Source organism: Oryctolagus cuniculus, chromosome 1 (assembly GCF_051225735.1).
Source record: "Oryctolagus cuniculus isolate XC-2025 breed Fujian yellow rabbit chromosome 1, ASM5122573v1, whole genome shotgun sequence".
NCBI classification, from domain to species: domain Eukaryota; kingdom Metazoa; phylum Chordata; class Mammalia; order Lagomorpha; family Leporidae; genus Oryctolagus; species Oryctolagus cuniculus.
This window is the reverse complement of record NC_142867.1, coordinates 225,883,685-225,901,380: the sequence shown is the minus strand read 5'-3', so window position 1 is coordinate 225,901,380 and position 17,696 is coordinate 225,883,685. Positions and strand designations below refer to the sequence as shown.

Sequence of the window (17,696 nt, the reverse complement as noted above, 5' to 3'; positions counted from 1 at the left end):
CTGCCTTCCCTCTTCCCAGCTTCCCCCTCCCAGGACTGGACCTCCCACAGGTGGGTACCTGCCTGAGCTGGCTCCCAGGAGGGGTCCTGGGTTGGAGGAAGGCATGGTTTGTGGGTCGAAGGAATTCTGGGGAGTCTTGGTGCAGCCGCAGCTCTCCTATAGCCCCCAGGTCCCAAGCTGAAGCCAAGTTCTGAGCCTGGCATTCAAGGCCTCTGCCCCAGGTTCCTCCTGGCCTCACTGAGTCACTCAGGGTTCCCCTCTCTCCCTCCCCCAGGCCAAGCTCTGGTTGTCTCTAAGTTGGCATCGCCCTCCCCTTCCTTCCCTCTCTGGCAACCTCCTGCTCAGGGCTGGTGCCAGCCTGGGGCTTCCCCAGGCCTCCTGTGCCTGGCAAGGAGGAGTCTGGAGAGAACCTGGGCAGAGAATGAGACCCGGGCTCCTGCCTGCCTTCTCCCATCCCTGCTGGGGTGGGGAACAGGGGAGGGGCAGAGGGGATCCAGATGCCCCCCCCTCAGCCAGCTTCACTGGATTTTAGAACTCTCTGGACAGCCTGGGCAGCTCCAGTCCCCAACTGCACACCGGGCCAGTGCCAGGGCTGGAGTGGACTGAGCCTGGCAGAGGCTTGGGCGTCCAGTGCTCTGTAATACCCGCTGTGTGCTGGGGCAGGTGTGGGGCGTAGCGGTTTAAGCTGCACACCCCTCCTCGGAGTGCCTGCTGCAGCTTCGGATCCAGCTCATTGCTAATGCGCCTGGGAGGCAGCGGACGATGGGTCAAGTTCTTGAGCCCCTGACACTTGCGTAGGAGGTGGGAACAGTGTTCCTGGCTTCCGGCTTCTGCCTGGCCCAGATCTGGCTGTTGTGGGCATTTGGAGAATCAACCAGCAGAGGGAAGATTCTCTCTCTCTCTCTCTCTCTCTCTGTGTGTGTGTGTGTGTGTGTGTGTGTGTGTCTGACACCCTAACTCTGCCTTTCAAGTGAATGAAACAATCCCCAGTGTCAGTTGATCTGAGAAGCCCTTGAGAGCTGACAAGCTGCTTCCACTGGCATCCATCCATTCATTCATTCATTCAGCACTCAGTGAAAAGTGCCACGGCCACTGGGTGGAGACTCCAGGGTGTGAGCCACAGGGACCGACACACGGACAGATGGACGGACAAGGACACCAGGTGCGGCTGGGCTGTCGGGAGGGAGCCGTAGTCTGACTTGGGCCGGGTGGCTTCGCCCGGGGGCAGGGGTGGGGTGGGGTGTGACAGCCATGAACAGTGACAGTGACACAGCGCGGTGCAGACAGACGGGGGCTCTCTCTCTGCTGGGTTTTCTCTAAGGAGCCTCTCAGTGACAACTGGGTGAGTTCCAGTTGATCAACCCATCTCCCGGATGGGAAAACTGAGACTCCGAGCTAGCCATCCATGGACCTCCCAGGGTCAGGATCCTGGCTGGCACAGAGGCTGGAGGCCGGCTCACTCAGGGTCCCTGACGCAGCCCCGCCTCTCTGGCTCTCCACTGGAACCTCCTCCGGTGGCTTGGAGGAACAGGGGCTGAGAAGGGAGGAGGCGAGGCCACGAGGAAGGTGCAGGAGAGACTGAGGCTTCCTGAGGGTGGAAGAAAGGGCCAGCGAGGGAGGCTGATGGACAGGGGGAGGGGCCTAGAGGGCTCTGGTCCAGCCTCCTGCGGTGGTTGGAGCTCCCTGCCCGCCCCCATTTGCGCTAATTGCTGCCACTTCCTTCCCCATGGTCAGTGCCCAGTGCCTGCCATCAGCAAAGAGCAGCGTGAGGCCACTCCTGGGGGTCAGGGCAGGGGCACAGGGGGTGGGACCCCACCCTCCAATGCTCAGGCAGAGACCCGCGCAGGGGCACGCTGGCCCCTCCCATGGGGCCACTCAGCTCAGCACGCGCGTCCGCCCGTGCAGGAGAATGTAGGTCACCGGCTGCGGCGCCCGGGCCTGGGATTGTCGTGACCCAGCCTCCTGGACATCGGCTCTGGATTGGATGGGAGTCCACCCGCCCCCCACCAACCCCGGGGGCTGATCTGAACCTCCTTAGCGGGGGTCTTGTTCGCCCCAGAATCCCACGGGCTGAGCCCACGGGGACCCTGGCTCTGCACCGGGAGGGGGAGCTCCTGTCCCCAGGGCTGTTTCTCTGTCTGTCCTGTGCTGGAACATTGCAGGGACTGCCTCCCACCCCACAGAGTTCTAAGGCTTGGCCCGCGAGGTCTCTTGGGCTAGAGACGAGCCACGGCCAGCAGGGTCCGAGAACAGAGTGGCCTCTGCTGGGTTGTTCAGGGCTGGCTTCCTGGGGGAGGTAGCAGAGCACCGGCTGGGCAGCTGATTGGAGACTTCTGCAAGCCCGGGAGGGAAGGCCACAGAGGCTCTGGCCCCCACCCTGGCATCAGGACGGCTCTCGGAGTCACGCCTGGAAGGACCGTCAGTCTTGTCCAGGTCTTTCCGACACTGCGAGCCCAGACACCGTTCCCCCTCCCACCCGGCATCTGCGCTGCCACCTGGGTCCCTCTCAGCATGGACATCCACGTCCCCTGCCACACAGGCCAGAGATCGGGTCACCCTGGCCCCCTCCTCTCCCCAGAGCCCCTCGGCCTCCATGTTCTCGGCAGCCTCATGGATCAGTGATGGCCCAGAGGTGGAGGAAGTAAATGGCCTTTACTCATCAGCATGCAGCAAAGCCCAAAGTAGTCAGGGAAGGCTTCCTGGAGGAGGTGTCTGAGCTGTGACCTCAAGATGAGTGGGACTGGCTGGGTTGGGGGTGTATTCCAGCAAGTACAAAGATAACGAGAGAGAGAGGATGGAAATGAACTCGAGATGGTGGGAGTGGGGAGAAGGGAAGAGAGGGGTCACGAGGAGGCCAGCCCAGGGACTGCTCAAGGCTCTCTTAATGAGTTTGGGTGTTATCCTCATGCAATGGGGGGCTCTACCGGTTAGTGGCCCTGTGGTCACTCCCTGAGGACGAGGTAGCGGGACAGGCAGAGATGGCGGTCCAGGTATCCTCTGTGGGACCGGGCCCCTCGGTGGGTCTGGCTCCTCTTCCTCTGACCCCACCTTCCCATCACTGGATGGATGGGACCCTCCCCCTTGGGCCATTTCCTTTCGCTCAGGCCTCCCTGGACTTCCAGAGGGGACCTCTTGGGAGGAACCCCAGCTGGGAGGGCACCGGCGTAGCTTCTGGGAGGGCTGGGAGCACCTGCAGGGCTCAGCCTGGCACACTCACCCCGCCCCAGCAACCGGCAGGGCCCTCGGGAGGGCGCGCTGGACCGGGGCAGCCGGCGGCCAGTCCAGGAGGCCGGCCAGGGGGAGGAATCTGAGAAGGGCCCGCCTGCCTTCCTGGAACCTGGGGGCAGGAGCAAGGGCCCAGCAGCCTGGGGCGAGCCGGATCTTGTCCATCACTCGCAGAACGGGCCCTGGGGCGGGCACCTCGGCTTCTCCACGTACAAAATGGGTCTGGAACACGAGGCGGGATGAAAGCCTGGGACACGGACGCCGGTACCGCTGGACGTGACAACGGCACAAGGCCACACGACCTCGCAGCCCAGACAGCGGAAAGAGTCCCCCGCCCCCTGAGGCAGGCCCCGCCCTTCCGAGGGGGCGGCGCCGGCTCAGAGAGTCCCGCCCAGGCCCCCGCCTGCCGGGCGCGGGAGGTGTGCTTGCGTCCTCAGCACGCAGGCGCTCCTGCACCTGCCGCTCCTCTATCCTGAACCTTGTCCTGGCTGTGCCCGCGCCCGGGCCAGGCACAGGGGCTCCTGCTGGCCCTGGCTTCTCAGCCGAGCCTCGTTCCCGAATGCAGCTGCTCAGGCCCGGGTGCAGAAATCACCCGCGGCAACCGGTCTGCTGGTCCTTCTATATGGTCTGCTCTTCCCAGGGCAGAAGGGGGCGCTCCGGCACTCGCCCCGAGGCCCGGGCATGGCGGCCCGGTGGTCCGAGCAGTCCGGGTGGGGAGGGGCCAGGAATTGAGGGGCAGCCCAGCACCAGAGCTGTGGAGTCCTGGGTTTGAATCACAAGCATCCTCCACTAGTTGCGTGGCCTGGGGCCCTTCTCAGCCTTGATGGTGTCATCTGAGCAATGGGCTTGTTCCTTCCCCTTTGAAAAGTCGGTGGAGAACACAGCAAGTGCTCAGTGGACCGGACTCTGCTTGGCTGCAGGGGGGCGGGGGAGCGGCTTCTCTGCGTCCTCAGACTCCTGCGAGGCGGGGCTCGTCCCAGGCGGGGAGACTGATGGGAGCCCAGGCCTCTGTGGAGGTCCCTATTGGGTTCTCAGCCGCGTGGCAGAGCCAGAAGGAGGCCTGCGGGGCTCCTCAGTGGGACAAACCTGCGTGATTGCGGGCAGGGCTCCGCCCTGGCTGTGTGGCTTGGGGGCAAGCGGCCAGGGCTTCCGTCTCCCAGCCATTGGCGTGAGAATGACCAAGCCTCAAGGGGCAGAGGAAAGGGGCTGGGAGATGCAAACAGGGGGCGGGGCTGGGCATAGCGCTGTCCCCTTTACCATCAGCCTCTACTGGGTGCCAGCCGAGGCACTACCCTTGGTGGCAGCTCCAGCGGGAAGCGACCAGGAGTGGTGACCTCAGGCCCCAGTGGCTTCCAGCCTGAGAGCCCCCACTTTGCCTGCCATCACCTCCCACGGCTGTCCCCGGCTGAGCCCACAGGGCCCCCGTCCAGCCTGCTTGTCCCCTGACCGCTTTGGGGCGGTGCTGGCTCTCAGGGTGTGCAGCAGCATCAAGATCGTAGGCTTCCCAGCTGGGGCGCCCGAAGCCTCAGTTTCCTTATCTGGAAAATGGGGCCACCAGGCTCCTCATGAGGGTGCGGTCACTGCACCTACAGGACCTTTCACGGAGCCTGGTGTGGAGTAGGTGTTTGATTACCGGCCCTGGTTATTGCGTGCGCGGTGCTGGAAAGTGTACAGAGTCTCGTTCATCTGCCTCCCCGCTGGGCTGGCCCAGCAACCCTGGGCCAGATACCCTTGCTGTTTATCATCAGGAAGCAAAGGACGGTTCTGAACTTGTCTGCTGCCTGATCCGCCCCCTGGATTGCCAAAGAAACCGGCCCCTTCCTGAGCATTTATCCCAGCTGTCTGTCCACCTGTCCCAGCCCAACTCCCGCCGTGTCAATCCCAGCCTCCCCAGGAGACGTCCAGCCAGGCAGGCGCATGTCCCAGGAGTTCCCAGACAAGCCGGGAAGCAGGTAGGGCAGGGCTGAGCTGAGGCTGAGCAAGGGGCAGAGTCCTGGGCCAGGCCACCCGGTGACACAGGGAGCTGGGATGCGGCTCAGACCACAGGTGGATGGCAAGTGCTGATGAACCCAGGGATGACCGAGTGGGATTTGGAATGTGAGATGAGCAGAACTAGAACATCTGGGGCTTGGAGTCCGGCGCCCTCAGCTGACAGCAGGGGAAGCAAGCCCGAGAGATGCCTGAGGATTCAGAGGAAGTCAAGGGCAAGTTCCAGCGGGTGCCATTCCCTCAGCCATCCACTGATCCGTCCACCCACCCACCCATCCATCCATCCATCTACCCACCCATCCATCCATCCATCTATCCACCCACCCACCCGCTCACATATCCATCCATCCATCCATCCATCCATCCATCCACCCACCCACCCATCCATCCATCTATCCACCCACCCACCCACCCATCCATCCATCCATCCATCCATCTACCCACCCACCCATCCATCCATCTATCCACCCACTTGTCCATCCATCCATCCACCCACCCATCCACCCATCCACCCATCCACCCATCCATCCACCCATTGACCCATCAATCTATCCACCCATCCACCTACCCATCCACTCATCCACTCACCCATCCGCCCGTCCGCCCATCCACAGAATGTTCACTGAGTACCTTCTCAGACTAAGCACTGTATGAGACCCTGCCCCCAAGCGTCTCGCAGTTTCACATGCGAGTTGGCCCAATGGTCAGGCCATTACAGGTGCTGTGGTTGAAGAAGCAGCAGCGCACACATGTGTGTGTGTGTGTGTGTGTGTGTGTGTGTGTAGGAGGTGGTATCTGAGGAGTGGGGGGAGTGGCTGGACACCGTGCGCTCGTCTTCTGCCGTGGCTTCCGCCTGCTGCTCGCCCACTTGAAGTGCCTTTCCTCACTTCTTCGCCTGGACCGACCACACTTGTTCTCTCTCTCATTCAGTGAGTGTCTGGGGGCGGGTGTTGGGGCTGGCGTCCCTCACTGGAGTACTTGGGTTTGAGCCCAGCTCCCGACTACAGCTTCCTGGGAGGCAACAGGTGATGGCTCAGCTGCTCAGGTTCCTGCCACCCCCGTGGGAGACCTGGATTGTTTCCTGGCTTCCAGCTTCGGCCCAGCTCTGACCATTGCAGGCATTTGGGGCATAAACCATTAGGTAGGAGCTCTCTGTTCTCTCTCTCTCTCTCTCTCTCTCTAATAAAAATGTAAGGAGAGAGGGAGAGAGAGAGGACCTCTGGGGGTTCAAAGAGCTGGGAGACTGGTGGGAGATCCACAGGTTCAACCCCAAGCACACAGTAATGCCAAGTGCGGACCAGCACAGGTCCCATAAAGACAAAGGCGAAGACAGGCGGCGCTAACTGGACGGACTGGGGAAACACAGCCTCGGCTTCCCAGAGGTGCACCCTTTCCCCTTGGTGCTAGAGAGGAGGAGGCCTTAGCTCCCTGGGGAGTGGGAAGAAGAGCATTCCCGGCTTGTGCGAAAGGCCCTGAGGTGGGACCAGTTCCAGGAGTGCGAAGAAGGTCAGACCAGAGCGAGGAGGGGCGGGAGGAAGGAGGAAGCGGACGAGAAGACTTGGGGGTGGGCAGCAGGGAGGGGGTTAACCAGGGGAAAGGGGCAGCAAGAGACTGAGTGACCTGGGGAGAACCCAGGAAGCCCTCCCCACCCTGCCCCCAGGTGGCTGCGTTTGGAGCGGCCCGGTCCAGAGAGGTTGTAGGGGTGGGGCCGGGCTCCCCTCCCCCTCTGGCTGTCTGTCTCTGTCTCTACCACTCGCCACATGCATGCACCCAGGGAAGGCCATGTGAGGACAGTGAGAAGGCAGCCATCTGTGAGCCAGGAAAAGAGTACTCAGCAGAAACCAGAGTGGCCAGAGCATTGATCTTGGCCTTCTCCCTCCAGAACTGTGAGAAAGTCATCCCTGTGTTCATTTCTGCTGTTTAAGCCACCCAGTCTAGCCTATCTTGTTATGACAGCCTGAGCTAATACAGAGAGGATTCCTGAATCAATGGAGGAGTCCCCCCCTCCAGGAAGCCTTCCTGGACCCCACGGCTGGGATTTGGGGTTCCACGGCGCCTCTCTCCCAGACGAGCCTAGGGCTGTCACAAGGACAGGGCAGTCCCCTTTGGCTGTGGACTCCCTCCAGCTGGGCTGCCACTGCTCCCTGGGAGGGCCTGGCTCCGCCCCCTTCCTGCCTGCTCCTTTCCTAAGCCCCCTCTGTCCCTGACCAGCTGGCTCCTGCGCCAGGTAACACAAAGGGCCGATGCCCCCTGGGGCCCTGCCATGAGGGAGGGAGCACCCTGTGTCCAGGGGCCCCAGCCTTGCCTCACCCAGAGGCTGCCAGCTGCACAGCTAGAGGACATCAGGCCTGGACGGGGAGATGGAGACTTGGAGGGATTTGGAATTTGCTTGGTGGTGGGTTTGTTCTCCCCAACCCCCACCCCTAGGCCAGGCATCTGCACCTGCTTGGGGCAGCACCCAGGAATCCAGGAGGGCTGCACCCCGCTGTGAGCCGAGCTCCAGGTGGACAGCTCCGGAGGCCAGCGGGCCTGCCCCACTGCCCTGATGGACTGCCCCAGGTGCCCTGGGAGCTCATCACTCTGAATCCAGTCTCGGACCGTTTGTCTCATTCCAGGCTGGGAGCTCTTCCAGGCCCAAGGTCGCCCTCTCCCTTTTCTCGAAGTTCCTACTTCTCACATCGGCACTCCCCCCCACACACACACATATACACAGGGCTTGGCACATGGGGTCACTCGGGGTGCATAGACCCAGCCATCAGACTGCCCAGAGATGCCAGGGCCGCCGGCCTGGCCTCACCAAGCTCCCCTGAGGGTTGCAAAGGGCCCCTCTTCTCCCTGGGAAGAGCTGAGCTCCTGCAGGAGGAAGGAAATTTGGCCTTGAACCTGAGCCAGGCAGCCAGGCCTGGCTGGGGTGTGGGGAGTCCAGAGGGAAAAGGACTCAGTTTTCTAAGAGGGAACCGAGGTTCCTGGAGGATCCGAGCCCCTGAAACACTGCCCCAAGGTGGGGCGAGGCTGCCTGTCTACCACCACCCTCTGTCCCCATTGAGCCCGAAGTCTGGTGCCCCTGGGTCCCTCAGCCACACCCCTGCCCTCTGCCTTGCTCACCCGCCCGTTGCCTGGGGCAGCCACGGTCCGAGCCGCAAGCCGGGATCCTGGCAGCGGAGCAGCTGGGGGCACTTGGCAACCTGCAAGCCTGCAGACACCACCACAGGGGAGCCCTCGCCTTTCCCGGCCCCTGCCCCAGACTGCCTAGGCTCTGTCCCGAGCAACTTCCCCCACCCTGGTGGGGCCTGGGAGGCTGCAGCTGGGCCAGCTCCCTGGCGGCCGGCCGTCTCCAGGGCCCCATCACACAGGCGAGTGCTTTGGGCTCGGGTCCTGGCCTTTCAGTACGGAGTGCGTTCCTGTCACTGCTCTGTCTATATTTATCTGCAGGATCTCACGCGTTGAATTCCCGCAGCACTGGGCAGGCGGGGGGGGGGGGGGGACAGCAAGCGAGGAGCGACCACGACGCAGACAAGCAGGGGGCTGCAAACTTCCTTCTTCTCCTTCCCAGCCGAGATCCAAACAGAAGCAGCCCCAAAACTCTCTTCCCTCCATGCTCCAGTGCCCAGAGTCCCAGGGGGCTGGCTGTCCCAGGCCCCATCAGGCAACCCCTCAGCCCCGTGCTGTGCAACGGTACAGGGGGAGGTGGTCCCGAGACCAGACAGTGCCCCCCACCACCCGCCTCCTCCTCCCCGACTCAGATTCCTGGAGCAGAGAAAAGTCTCCAGGAGCCTGAGCCGAGGCTCCGATCCCCAAGTCGGCTACTTCGCGCAGGCTGGCTCCGGCTTACCGCGAGAGTCGTCCCGGTCCGGGAGGGAGTCGGGCTCCATGGCGTGTGGGCCCCCAGCCCCCGGCCCCACCTGATTTATGAACCGAGACTGTCTCCATGAGCGGCTGGGTTTCTCCTTCTGTATTCCATCTGGCGGCTTTTCCAACTAGATGACTGGGGATTGCTGCACACAGGCCCCTTTCCAGCCCTCGCCTTCACACGGTACATTTAAAGTAGCAGTCCCCTCGCCCTCCTCCCCCCGCAGCCAGCCTGGAAACATTAGAAGGGACCGAGGCGGCGAGATGTCTAAAATAGGAAGACGCCGGGGACGCCGGCCCTGGCTGCCCGTGCTGCTGGCTGCGGGGATCTGGCTGGACTGTGCAGATGCGAGAGCTGGGAGGTAAGGCTGAGCCGGGCTCAGCATCTGGAAGCTGGCTCAGGAGCCCCTCTCTGCCCCCTCCCCCGGGGGGGCAGTCTGTGGGAGGGCGGGGGTGACCCTCCCGCAGGAGGGGATGGGGGCGACCGCCCTGGTTCACCACCCAGAGCCCGAACCCCAGGGGCTTCTCCCAGGCCTTGCCGGAACCTCCCACTCAAATCTGTTCTACAGGCATTTCCTGCAGAGTGGGGGTGCACTGACTCATGCATCCATTCAGTTAGTCACTCAATGTTTTTTGAGCATCCAGTCCACACCAGACTCTGCGCCCAGTGCTGGGTCTGCAGCAGGGAGCGGGGCACAGGGTTTAGAGGCCTCTGGCAGCTCCTAGGTCAATAGGTGTGGGCCATGCCTGGATGGGAGAGGCAATCAGGAGGGATGGGCACCCAAGCCAGGACCTAACGGATGAGTAGGAGTTGGCTGGGGGGAAGAAGGAGGGGGCAGCCTGTGCGACTGCCTGGAGTTGGGAGGGTTCGTGAGGTATTCTCTGCCCTCCCCAGAGTTCCAGGAGCTTGGAGCACAAGGGACAGGTGTGGGGCTGGTGGGAGACGGGGCTGGGGTGGGCACAGGAGCAGGTCAGGCAGGGCCTGTGGGGCGGGCCCCCGACCTTACCCTGGGATGGCCCACAGCGTGCCCGGGCTGAGCTGGCAAGGCCCCTCTGGTGTAAAAGAGGGCAGACGGGGGGCAGACTGGGCCAGGGACGCTGTGAAGTCCCTGACAGGGAGGGAGGGAGACGTGGTCTGGCCAGGAACAGCTGTGGCAACCCTAGCTAGGTACCTGGCAGGGGTGGGCTCTGATCCGGACGCCTCCCCACGTCATCCCCACAGCAAACCCTTCCCGGAGACCCTCGGCTTGCCCTACTTGACCACCCAGGACACTGCAGGCTGGAGAGGGCCACAGCTTGAGTGACCTGGAGCCCAGAGAGGTTACAGCTGTGGTGTGAGGACAGAGATGCCATGACTGATTCTGTATTTCCCTCTCCCACAAGTCCCACCCCCCCACTCCCCAGTGCTGGGGCTGGCAGGGGAGAGGGAGCTTCATTTGAACCCAATCAACCCAGGAAGGCTGCTTGGGTGAGGAGGCAGCTGCAGTAGGCAGAGAGAGAAAAGTAGTTTGCCTGGGCTGAGTGTATGTGGGGGGGGGGGAGGTAAGGGCTTGCCAGGCAGAGGGAGGGCACAGGCAAGAGAGCAAGAGCCTGGGGGGAGCTGATGGGAGGAGGGGGCCGGAGCCAGAAAGGCTTGGAGCGCCAGCCTGGCAAGGTGGGCTTCCTCCGGGGGCCACCCCACGGCCCCAGCAGCAGCCATCCCAGACAGTGACCAGGCGCCCCTGCCAGCGGCTGTCTCATAGCTGCTCTCAGAGCGGCGCTCGCTCCAGCACTGCACTTAGCGCACAAGGCTTTCTGCCCCCAGTGTTGGTGCTGGGTCATCAGAAGTGAGCTTCGCTGACCTGCTTTCTGGCAACGTGGCTCTGATGCCTGGGCGGAGGGGGCAGCAGGGGGAGGGTGATGGGAGACCAAGTGGGAGCTTGGCAGAAGGGTCCACACCGGGGATGGCAAGGAGGGAGGTACCTGCCGGGTCCCTCGCAGCACCCGCTGCTGCCCGGCGGCTCCTCGAGCAGCCAGTGGCTGCTGACATGGTTGGCCTGGCCATGGGGAGGCTCCTCCTGTTCCCCTGCAGCCCTTCCCCCACCTTGGATGACAGAGCTCCCCGCTCCCCGCCTCCCGCTGCCTTAATTACAGGGTGGCCCAGCTGCAGCCCCAGGCTCCTTGGCTGCCCTAATCAGTGGGTGCTTGGGGCAGCCAGAGGGTGGAGAGGAGTCCTTGGACCACCAGCCAGCAGGTGAGTTCAGGCCCAGCTCTCCGCAGCCCCTGGGGCTGTGAAGCTCTGGGGGCCCACTGGCATGGCACATATGCACGCATGACACACAAGAGGATGGCGCTGAAATTGGCTCCCCAGGTTTAAATCCAGGCTCTGCCACTGACCTGCTGGCACTAGGGGGCGCTGCTGAGCCCGTGTGAGTCCCGTGGCAGAACAGGGCTGCTCTCCGCCCTTCCTTGCACAGATTCAGAGAGGAGCAAGGGTGCCCCAGAGCTTTGGGGTAGGCCTGGGGGTGTTAAGCACTCAGTAAAAGGTAACGAGCATCCTTATATGAACTTTATTCACCTCCACAGCCTACTGAGGGAAGTGAGGGGAGAACACAGGCCCATCTTACAGATGGAGAAGCTGAGGCCCAGAAAGAAGGAACTTGACATACAGATCTTACAATGAGGCTGGAAATCACCCCACACTCAGCTGGGCGCCCTGAACCTACTGGGAGTGGGAGGTGGCCCCGGCGGGGGGAGGGGAAGGGCCCTGGGCTCTGGGTCTGGTTACACCTGCAAGCCCATGAGGCCCTCCCTGCCCTGGGCCCTCCTTTCTTCAACAGGGTAGGGAGACACAGCCACTGGCAGCCCCCACCTTCCCAGTCCACTCCCTCTTCTGACGAATTAGAGCTGCTGGAGAGGGACCAGGCTCCTACCCTCCTGAGACTCATTTGTAATTAATGTGCGGGGAGCACCAGGCACCAGGCCCTGCTGCCTCGCCTTGCGATGCATCAGTGCGAACAGCTCCACCCCTCCTGGTGAGCGGCTGCTCCGAGCTCCTGCCTTTGTCCGTGGCATGCCTGATATGGGCCCATCCTCTACTGATGGACACCTAGGTGGCTGCCGGTTGTTGGTGACGACAAGCGATGCTTCAGTGAGTGTCTGGAACGTACCTCTGTGCGTCTGTGCCTAGTTCTCTCCCGAAGGGAGAGCCCCGAGGTTTGAAATTGCTGGGTCGAAACGCACCTGCCTTGGTGCATTGCCAGCCAGTGTGGCAGCAAAGGACGTCCAAGCCCCGTCCGGTCCTTTGATTCATTCCTCTGTTAGTTAACCAGGACCGATCTTGTGCGCAGCCGCGTTTGAGCGCCCATGATGGCGCTGTCCGCCTCCTGCGGATTTGTACTCTAGCCGGGCGGAGACGTGTGCGCTGGCAGATGGGGAGATGTGCTGTGCGGAGAACGAAAGTGAGGCCGCGTGACAGAGTGACGTCTGAGCAGGAACTGGACGTGCAAGGAGGAGCCAGTCCTGCGGCGTCGGGGGACTCACATCTGGGAGTGGGCGGAGCTCCTGCACAGCTAGGGTGGGGGCGAGCCTGGCGGGAAGGAGGGTCAGACAGTGGCCCTCAGGGCTGGGGCTGGGCGGATGGGAGGGACAGGGGTCCGACAGTAGAGAGAGGGGTCACCGAGGGCCTTGTGGGCCAGGGGAGTGAGGGAGCCATTGCAGGTTGAAGCAAGGGGGAGTGGCACGAGGGGGCGCAGGTGTGGGGGAAGGGAGAAGGAAGATGTCCAGGTGGCTCGAGGCTTGGACCCGAACGAGGGGATCCATCCGCGGCGCTGAGGAGGCTGGGAAGAGACCGGGGCCCATCGTGGCAGCTGTGCGGTGGCGAGGTTAAGTTAGAGACCTCCAGGCGTGCACCTGGAGAGCGAAGGTGACCCAGAGGCCAGCGCCAGCTGCGGCATCAGAGTGGGGCGTACGTCTGCCCACTGCTTCCCCAGCCCTGCCTTGGGGCTCCCGTGGAGCCCTGCTGACAGGCTGCAGGAGACAGGGCTGGGGGAAGCACAGCCCCGTGGGGGCACCTGGCGGCCAGCTCGTGGTTCCCACCCCTGTTGGCAAGGACCGGGCTGCAGCCCTGAGACTAGATGACGCTGCATCAGCCCATCCGCCCTGTCTGCCTCTGCCAGCGCTGAGCCGGACACACGCGAGAGGAGTCCAAGCCCAGAGGTCTCCCAGCCAGAAGAGGGTCACGTGCAGGGTAACGTGGGGCAGCGGCGGGAGGCTGTGCTCAGCAGAGTCTGCACAGCTTTGCACAGGATGGGCAGGTTGAGTGGGACTGTGCGGGATGAAGAGGAGTCCACCGGACCGACTGCAGGAGTGATGGCGGGGCAAACTCTCATGTGTAGCGAGGCCTGGAGATGGTCAGCAGCCTGGGCTGTGTGTGACTTCAGGATATTTTCCTGCCCTGGGTTCTGATTTTCTGGTGAAATCCTGCTCTCCAAGGCCAACCGGACCCCAGGGGCTTCTAAGCCAGGGTGGGAGAGCTTCAGCCCATGACCACTCTTCCAGGACTCAGCTGTGAGGCCCCCAGGCAGCGGGAGTCTGGCCCAGCTGCGTGCATCCGCGGTGGGCAGGGGCCAGAGCTTGGGGTCCAAATCCCGGCTCCCCACTGGCCGCTGGTGGTCCTGGCCAGGTGACGTCACTCCTTGGTGCCCGAGTTTCCTCATCTGTAGTCAGCCATCAGGACAGGCTCTGGACAGCTGCTCCGGAATTAACGAGGTACTACAGGTGGACTTCAGGAGAGGAGAAGGCCGGGGCGGTGCCCAGAACATCTGGAATCCAGGGCCCTCGGCCAGCCCCCAAGGCCCTGCGGGATCCGCCTCCCATCCCATCGCTCCCCTCCCCCATCTCTTCTCTGCTCCCTTCTTTCTCTCTCTCTTTAAAGATTTATTTATTTATTTATTTATTTATTTATTTATTTATTTCAGAGGCGGAGTTATAGAGAGACAGAGACAGAGAGAGAGACAGAGAGGTCTTCCATCTACTGGTTCACTCCCCAAATGGCTGCAACAGCCGGAGCTGGGCCGATCCGAAGCCAGGAGCCAGGAGCTTCTTCCAGGTCTCCCTCATAGGCAGCAGGGACTCAGGCACCAGCGTCGTCTGCTGCCTCCAAGTGCATTAAGCAGGGGTTCAGACTGGAAGTGGAGGAGCTGGGATTTGAACCTGTGCTCCGGTATGGGATGTGGGCACCCCAAGTGGCAGCTTCCCCACTGCGCCACGACGCCCACCCCTCTCCTTTTGTCTGCTTGCTTTCCTAGTTGGCCAAGGCTGTCTCTTCTCACTGGGATCAGAAAGGAGGGGATGAGCAGGGGTTCGTCTTCCTCTCAGGAGCCGGCCCTGTAGCTCCGGTCCTGTCCACGTACCGCACTCCAAGATTTTCCGGTAAGACTTTTTGGGCCCCCTTTCCTAGCTGGGACCACTGCGAGACTGCCTGCGTGCTGACAAGTGGGGAGCTGGGATGTGAACCTATGTCTGCCTGGCGGGAAGCCCCTGAAGGCCCCAGTGTAGCAGCCAGCAGTCAGTGCCTCTTCGCCAAGGAGGAGAGGGCGGAGGTGGGAAAGGGCCCCGGGCAGGAGGCGCCCCGCCCCCGCCCCTCCCCCCAGCCTTGGCTCTGCTCCCTGGGGCCCCTCTCCCCATCCTGGCCGCCCTGTGCCTGCATTTGAGAAGAAGCCAGCTCAGTTTTCCTGGCGCATTCAAAGGCCCTGAGCTCAGGGCTTGGCACCTTCTGATAAGTCCTGAGCTGGCTCCAGGTGGTCCGCCAAGGCAGAGAGGGGCTGTGGGACAGCCGCCTTCTCTCTGATGACAGCAGCTCACGTGCGTGCTTGTGCAGGGTCCTGGCCAGTCCCTGGGGCCCGCTCAGGGAATCCCAACCACATCGTCCAGAGGAAAGCAAGGCTCAGAGAAGGAAGGGACTGATCAACCTCACACAGCGGGGAGCGGCAGGGGAAGGGCCGGGTTCCAGGAGAAATCTGCGCCCCACCCCCACCCCGGCAGTGCTGGTGGGGGGTGGGGGGGGGCTGGAGTAGTTCCCCCACCGTGCTGATTCCAGGACAGACTCAACCACACTGCCCTGTAACCCCACGGGCTGCGCAGATGGGAGGCTGTTAGCACCAGCCAGCCCGGGAGGAAGACACGCTACTAACAAATGCCTGGAACGAGGGCCCTCCATGGCTGGGCGTGCGCGATGCGGGCTGCCTCGTGTTCCCAGAAGCCCTGGAAATGAGGGGGTCCCTGGAATCCCTGCAGCCAGTGCACGGTCGGCAGGAAGTCGGGCCAGGGATGAGACCAGGTGTGCAGGCGCTTTAGCAACCGGCAGGGGTGTTGCCCTCTGTCCCTTCCTTGAGCCCTCAGAGCGGAGCCTTGGTGGGGCCCAAGGGTCCACTCATCACCCAGGAGAAGCCCAGGCTTCTGGAACCCCAGGCTGGAAGCAAGTAGATCTCATCCGGGGCACCCTCTCCAGGGTGGCGGCCTCCTCCTCCATGCGTCCTCCATCCAAACTCTGCTTGGGGACCGCTTCCCTCCCGGACAGTCCTCGGCGAGGCCCTGCTGCTCAGCGGCCCCAGCTTGGCTCCCTGTGGTCACACAGAGGGAGTGCGCCCCCTGGGGAAGCCCCTGTGATCTCTGGAGCCCGTGCCATGAGCTCAGCTCTCAGCCTTCCTCCCACCGCTGCCCGCGGCCCACCGCTGCTGCCGCCCGCCGCCCTGCTTCCTGCTGCGGTTTCTGGCTTTGTGGAGAGCCAGGAGAAACCTCAAGAACCCTGGCAGCGTTTTACTGACGCGGCAGTGACAGGCGTCCATGCAACTCAGCAAACTTTCGCCAGGGACGGTGCCAAGTGCCGGAGACACAGGGATGAATCAGTGTGAGTCCTGGCCCGAGGATCTGCGCTCGGATGGGGAATGGGGCTGGCAACAGATCCCACACCGATGGCCTGGATCGGAGAACGGGACCCCGATCCATCAACCCAAGCCAGTCGAACCACTGCCTGCCCCTCAAGAAACCAGAAAAATGTGTGCTCCTAGCAAGTCCCGACCGTTCTTTAAAAATCTGTGTCCAGGGGCAGAGGGAAGGTTAAACCCCCACTTGGGGCACCCGCATCCGGTATCACAGTGCTGATTCCAGTCCCGGCTGCTCTGCTTCCAATTCAGCTCCCTGTTCATGCACCTGGGAAAGCAGGGGAAGATGGCCCAAGTATTTGGGGCCCTGCTACACCTATGGGAGACCTGTGTGGAGCTCCTGGCTCCTGGCTTTGGCCTGGCTCAATCCTGGCTATTGTGGCCATTTGGGGAGTGAACCTGCAGATGGAAGATCTCTCTCTCTCTCTCTCTCTCTCTCTCTCTCTCTCTCTCTGTCTCTATCTCTATCTCTATCTCGGTGTCACTTTGCCTTCAAATAAATTTTTGAAAACCTCACCCTGGGCTGGCGCCGCAGCTCACTAGGCTAATCCTCCGCCTTGCGGAGCCAGCACACCGGGATCTAGTCCCGGTTGGGGCGCCGGATTCTGTCCCGGTTGCCCCTCTTCCAGGCCAGCTCTCTGCTGTGGCCCGGGAGTGCAGTGGAGGATGGCCCAAGTGCTTGGGCCATGCACCCCATGGGAGACCAGGATAAGTACCTGGCTCCTGCCATTGGATCAGCGCGATGTGCCGGCTGCAGCGCGCCGGCCGCGGTGGCCATTGGAGGGTGAACCAACGGCAAAGGAAGACCTTTCTCTCTGTCTCTCTCTCTCTCACTGTCCACTCTGCTTGTCAAAAAAAAAAAAAATTTTTATTAAAAAAAAGAAAAGAAAACCTCACCCTGTTACATAGGGATCCAAGACGCACATGGACGAATCAGCGACACTGCCTGTCAGATGGCCCTCCCCACCCAGGGCATCCATGGCTAGGAGGTGGGTGAGTGTGAGGCTGGAGGTAGGTGAGTGTGAGGCTGGCCCCTTCCTGTGCCCATGCGCACGTTCACACCCAGAGACTTCCGTAGTCACACTCCACGTGGCTCATGCGACACCACACGCCGCTGTCACTCAGCAGCGCCCCCCATGTCCTCGCATCTCAGCGTGGGCTGTGCCACTGGCCGCCCAGGCACCCCCTGCCCTGGACATGCAGGCTAGTCCCTGCTTTAGGTGACTCCATGCCACACCAGCGGAGGCCTCCCTGCACACATGTCCATTGCTGAGCCCCAGGGCTGCCCTTTTGCAGAACTGCTCTGTCCAGGACTCCCTTCTCTGTTAAAGTGTGTGAGAACCTTGAACTTCGGGACCCGTGTGGCTTACTAGAGCACCTTCCTGTCCTGCCAGCATTGAGTGCTGCAAATCCTTAGGGGTCTAGGGACGGCCTAGCGGGGTGCAGACTCTGAGACCTCAGTGGCTCAGGGGCTCCTGGGTGACCCTGGGACATGGCACCTCCAGGGTGGACAGACCTGCCTCCTCCCGCCGAGTTGGGCCTGGGAACGTGGCCAAGTGCACACCCGTGGGGACACTCAATGCTTGGCCTATTTATCCATCCATCCGTCCACCCATTCAACACAAATTTATCGAGCCCTGATTATAGCTTGGGTCCTTGGGCTGCGGCGGTGGGCATGGTCACACACTCCGGCTGCTTTGTTCCTCCCTG

The 17,696-nt window shown here is 62.4% G+C and overlaps 1 protein-coding gene across 9 annotated transcripts in view; it reads right to left on the bottom strand.

Annotated features, from left to right (window-relative positions):
• DAB2IP (DAB2 interacting protein) overlaps positions 1 to 9,295 on the bottom strand; it is a 170,538-nt gene extending 161,243 nt beyond the window's left edge. For 6 of the 9 annotated variants that reach the window (XM_089301863.1, XM_089301870.1, XM_089301874.1 and 3 more), the window contains exon 1: positions 9,047 to 9,295. In XM_089301863.1, the coding sequence (XP_089157989.1) occupies positions 9,047 to 9,144 (98 nt within the window). In that variant the 5' untranslated portion in view covers positions 9,145 to 9,295. The remainder of the gene's footprint in view (positions 1 to 9,046) is intronic. The other 3 variants (XM_051855568.3, XM_070056311.2, XM_051855604.3) reach the window with 2 other exon arrangements.
• Positions 9,296 to 17,696: the final 8,401 nt, after the last annotated feature.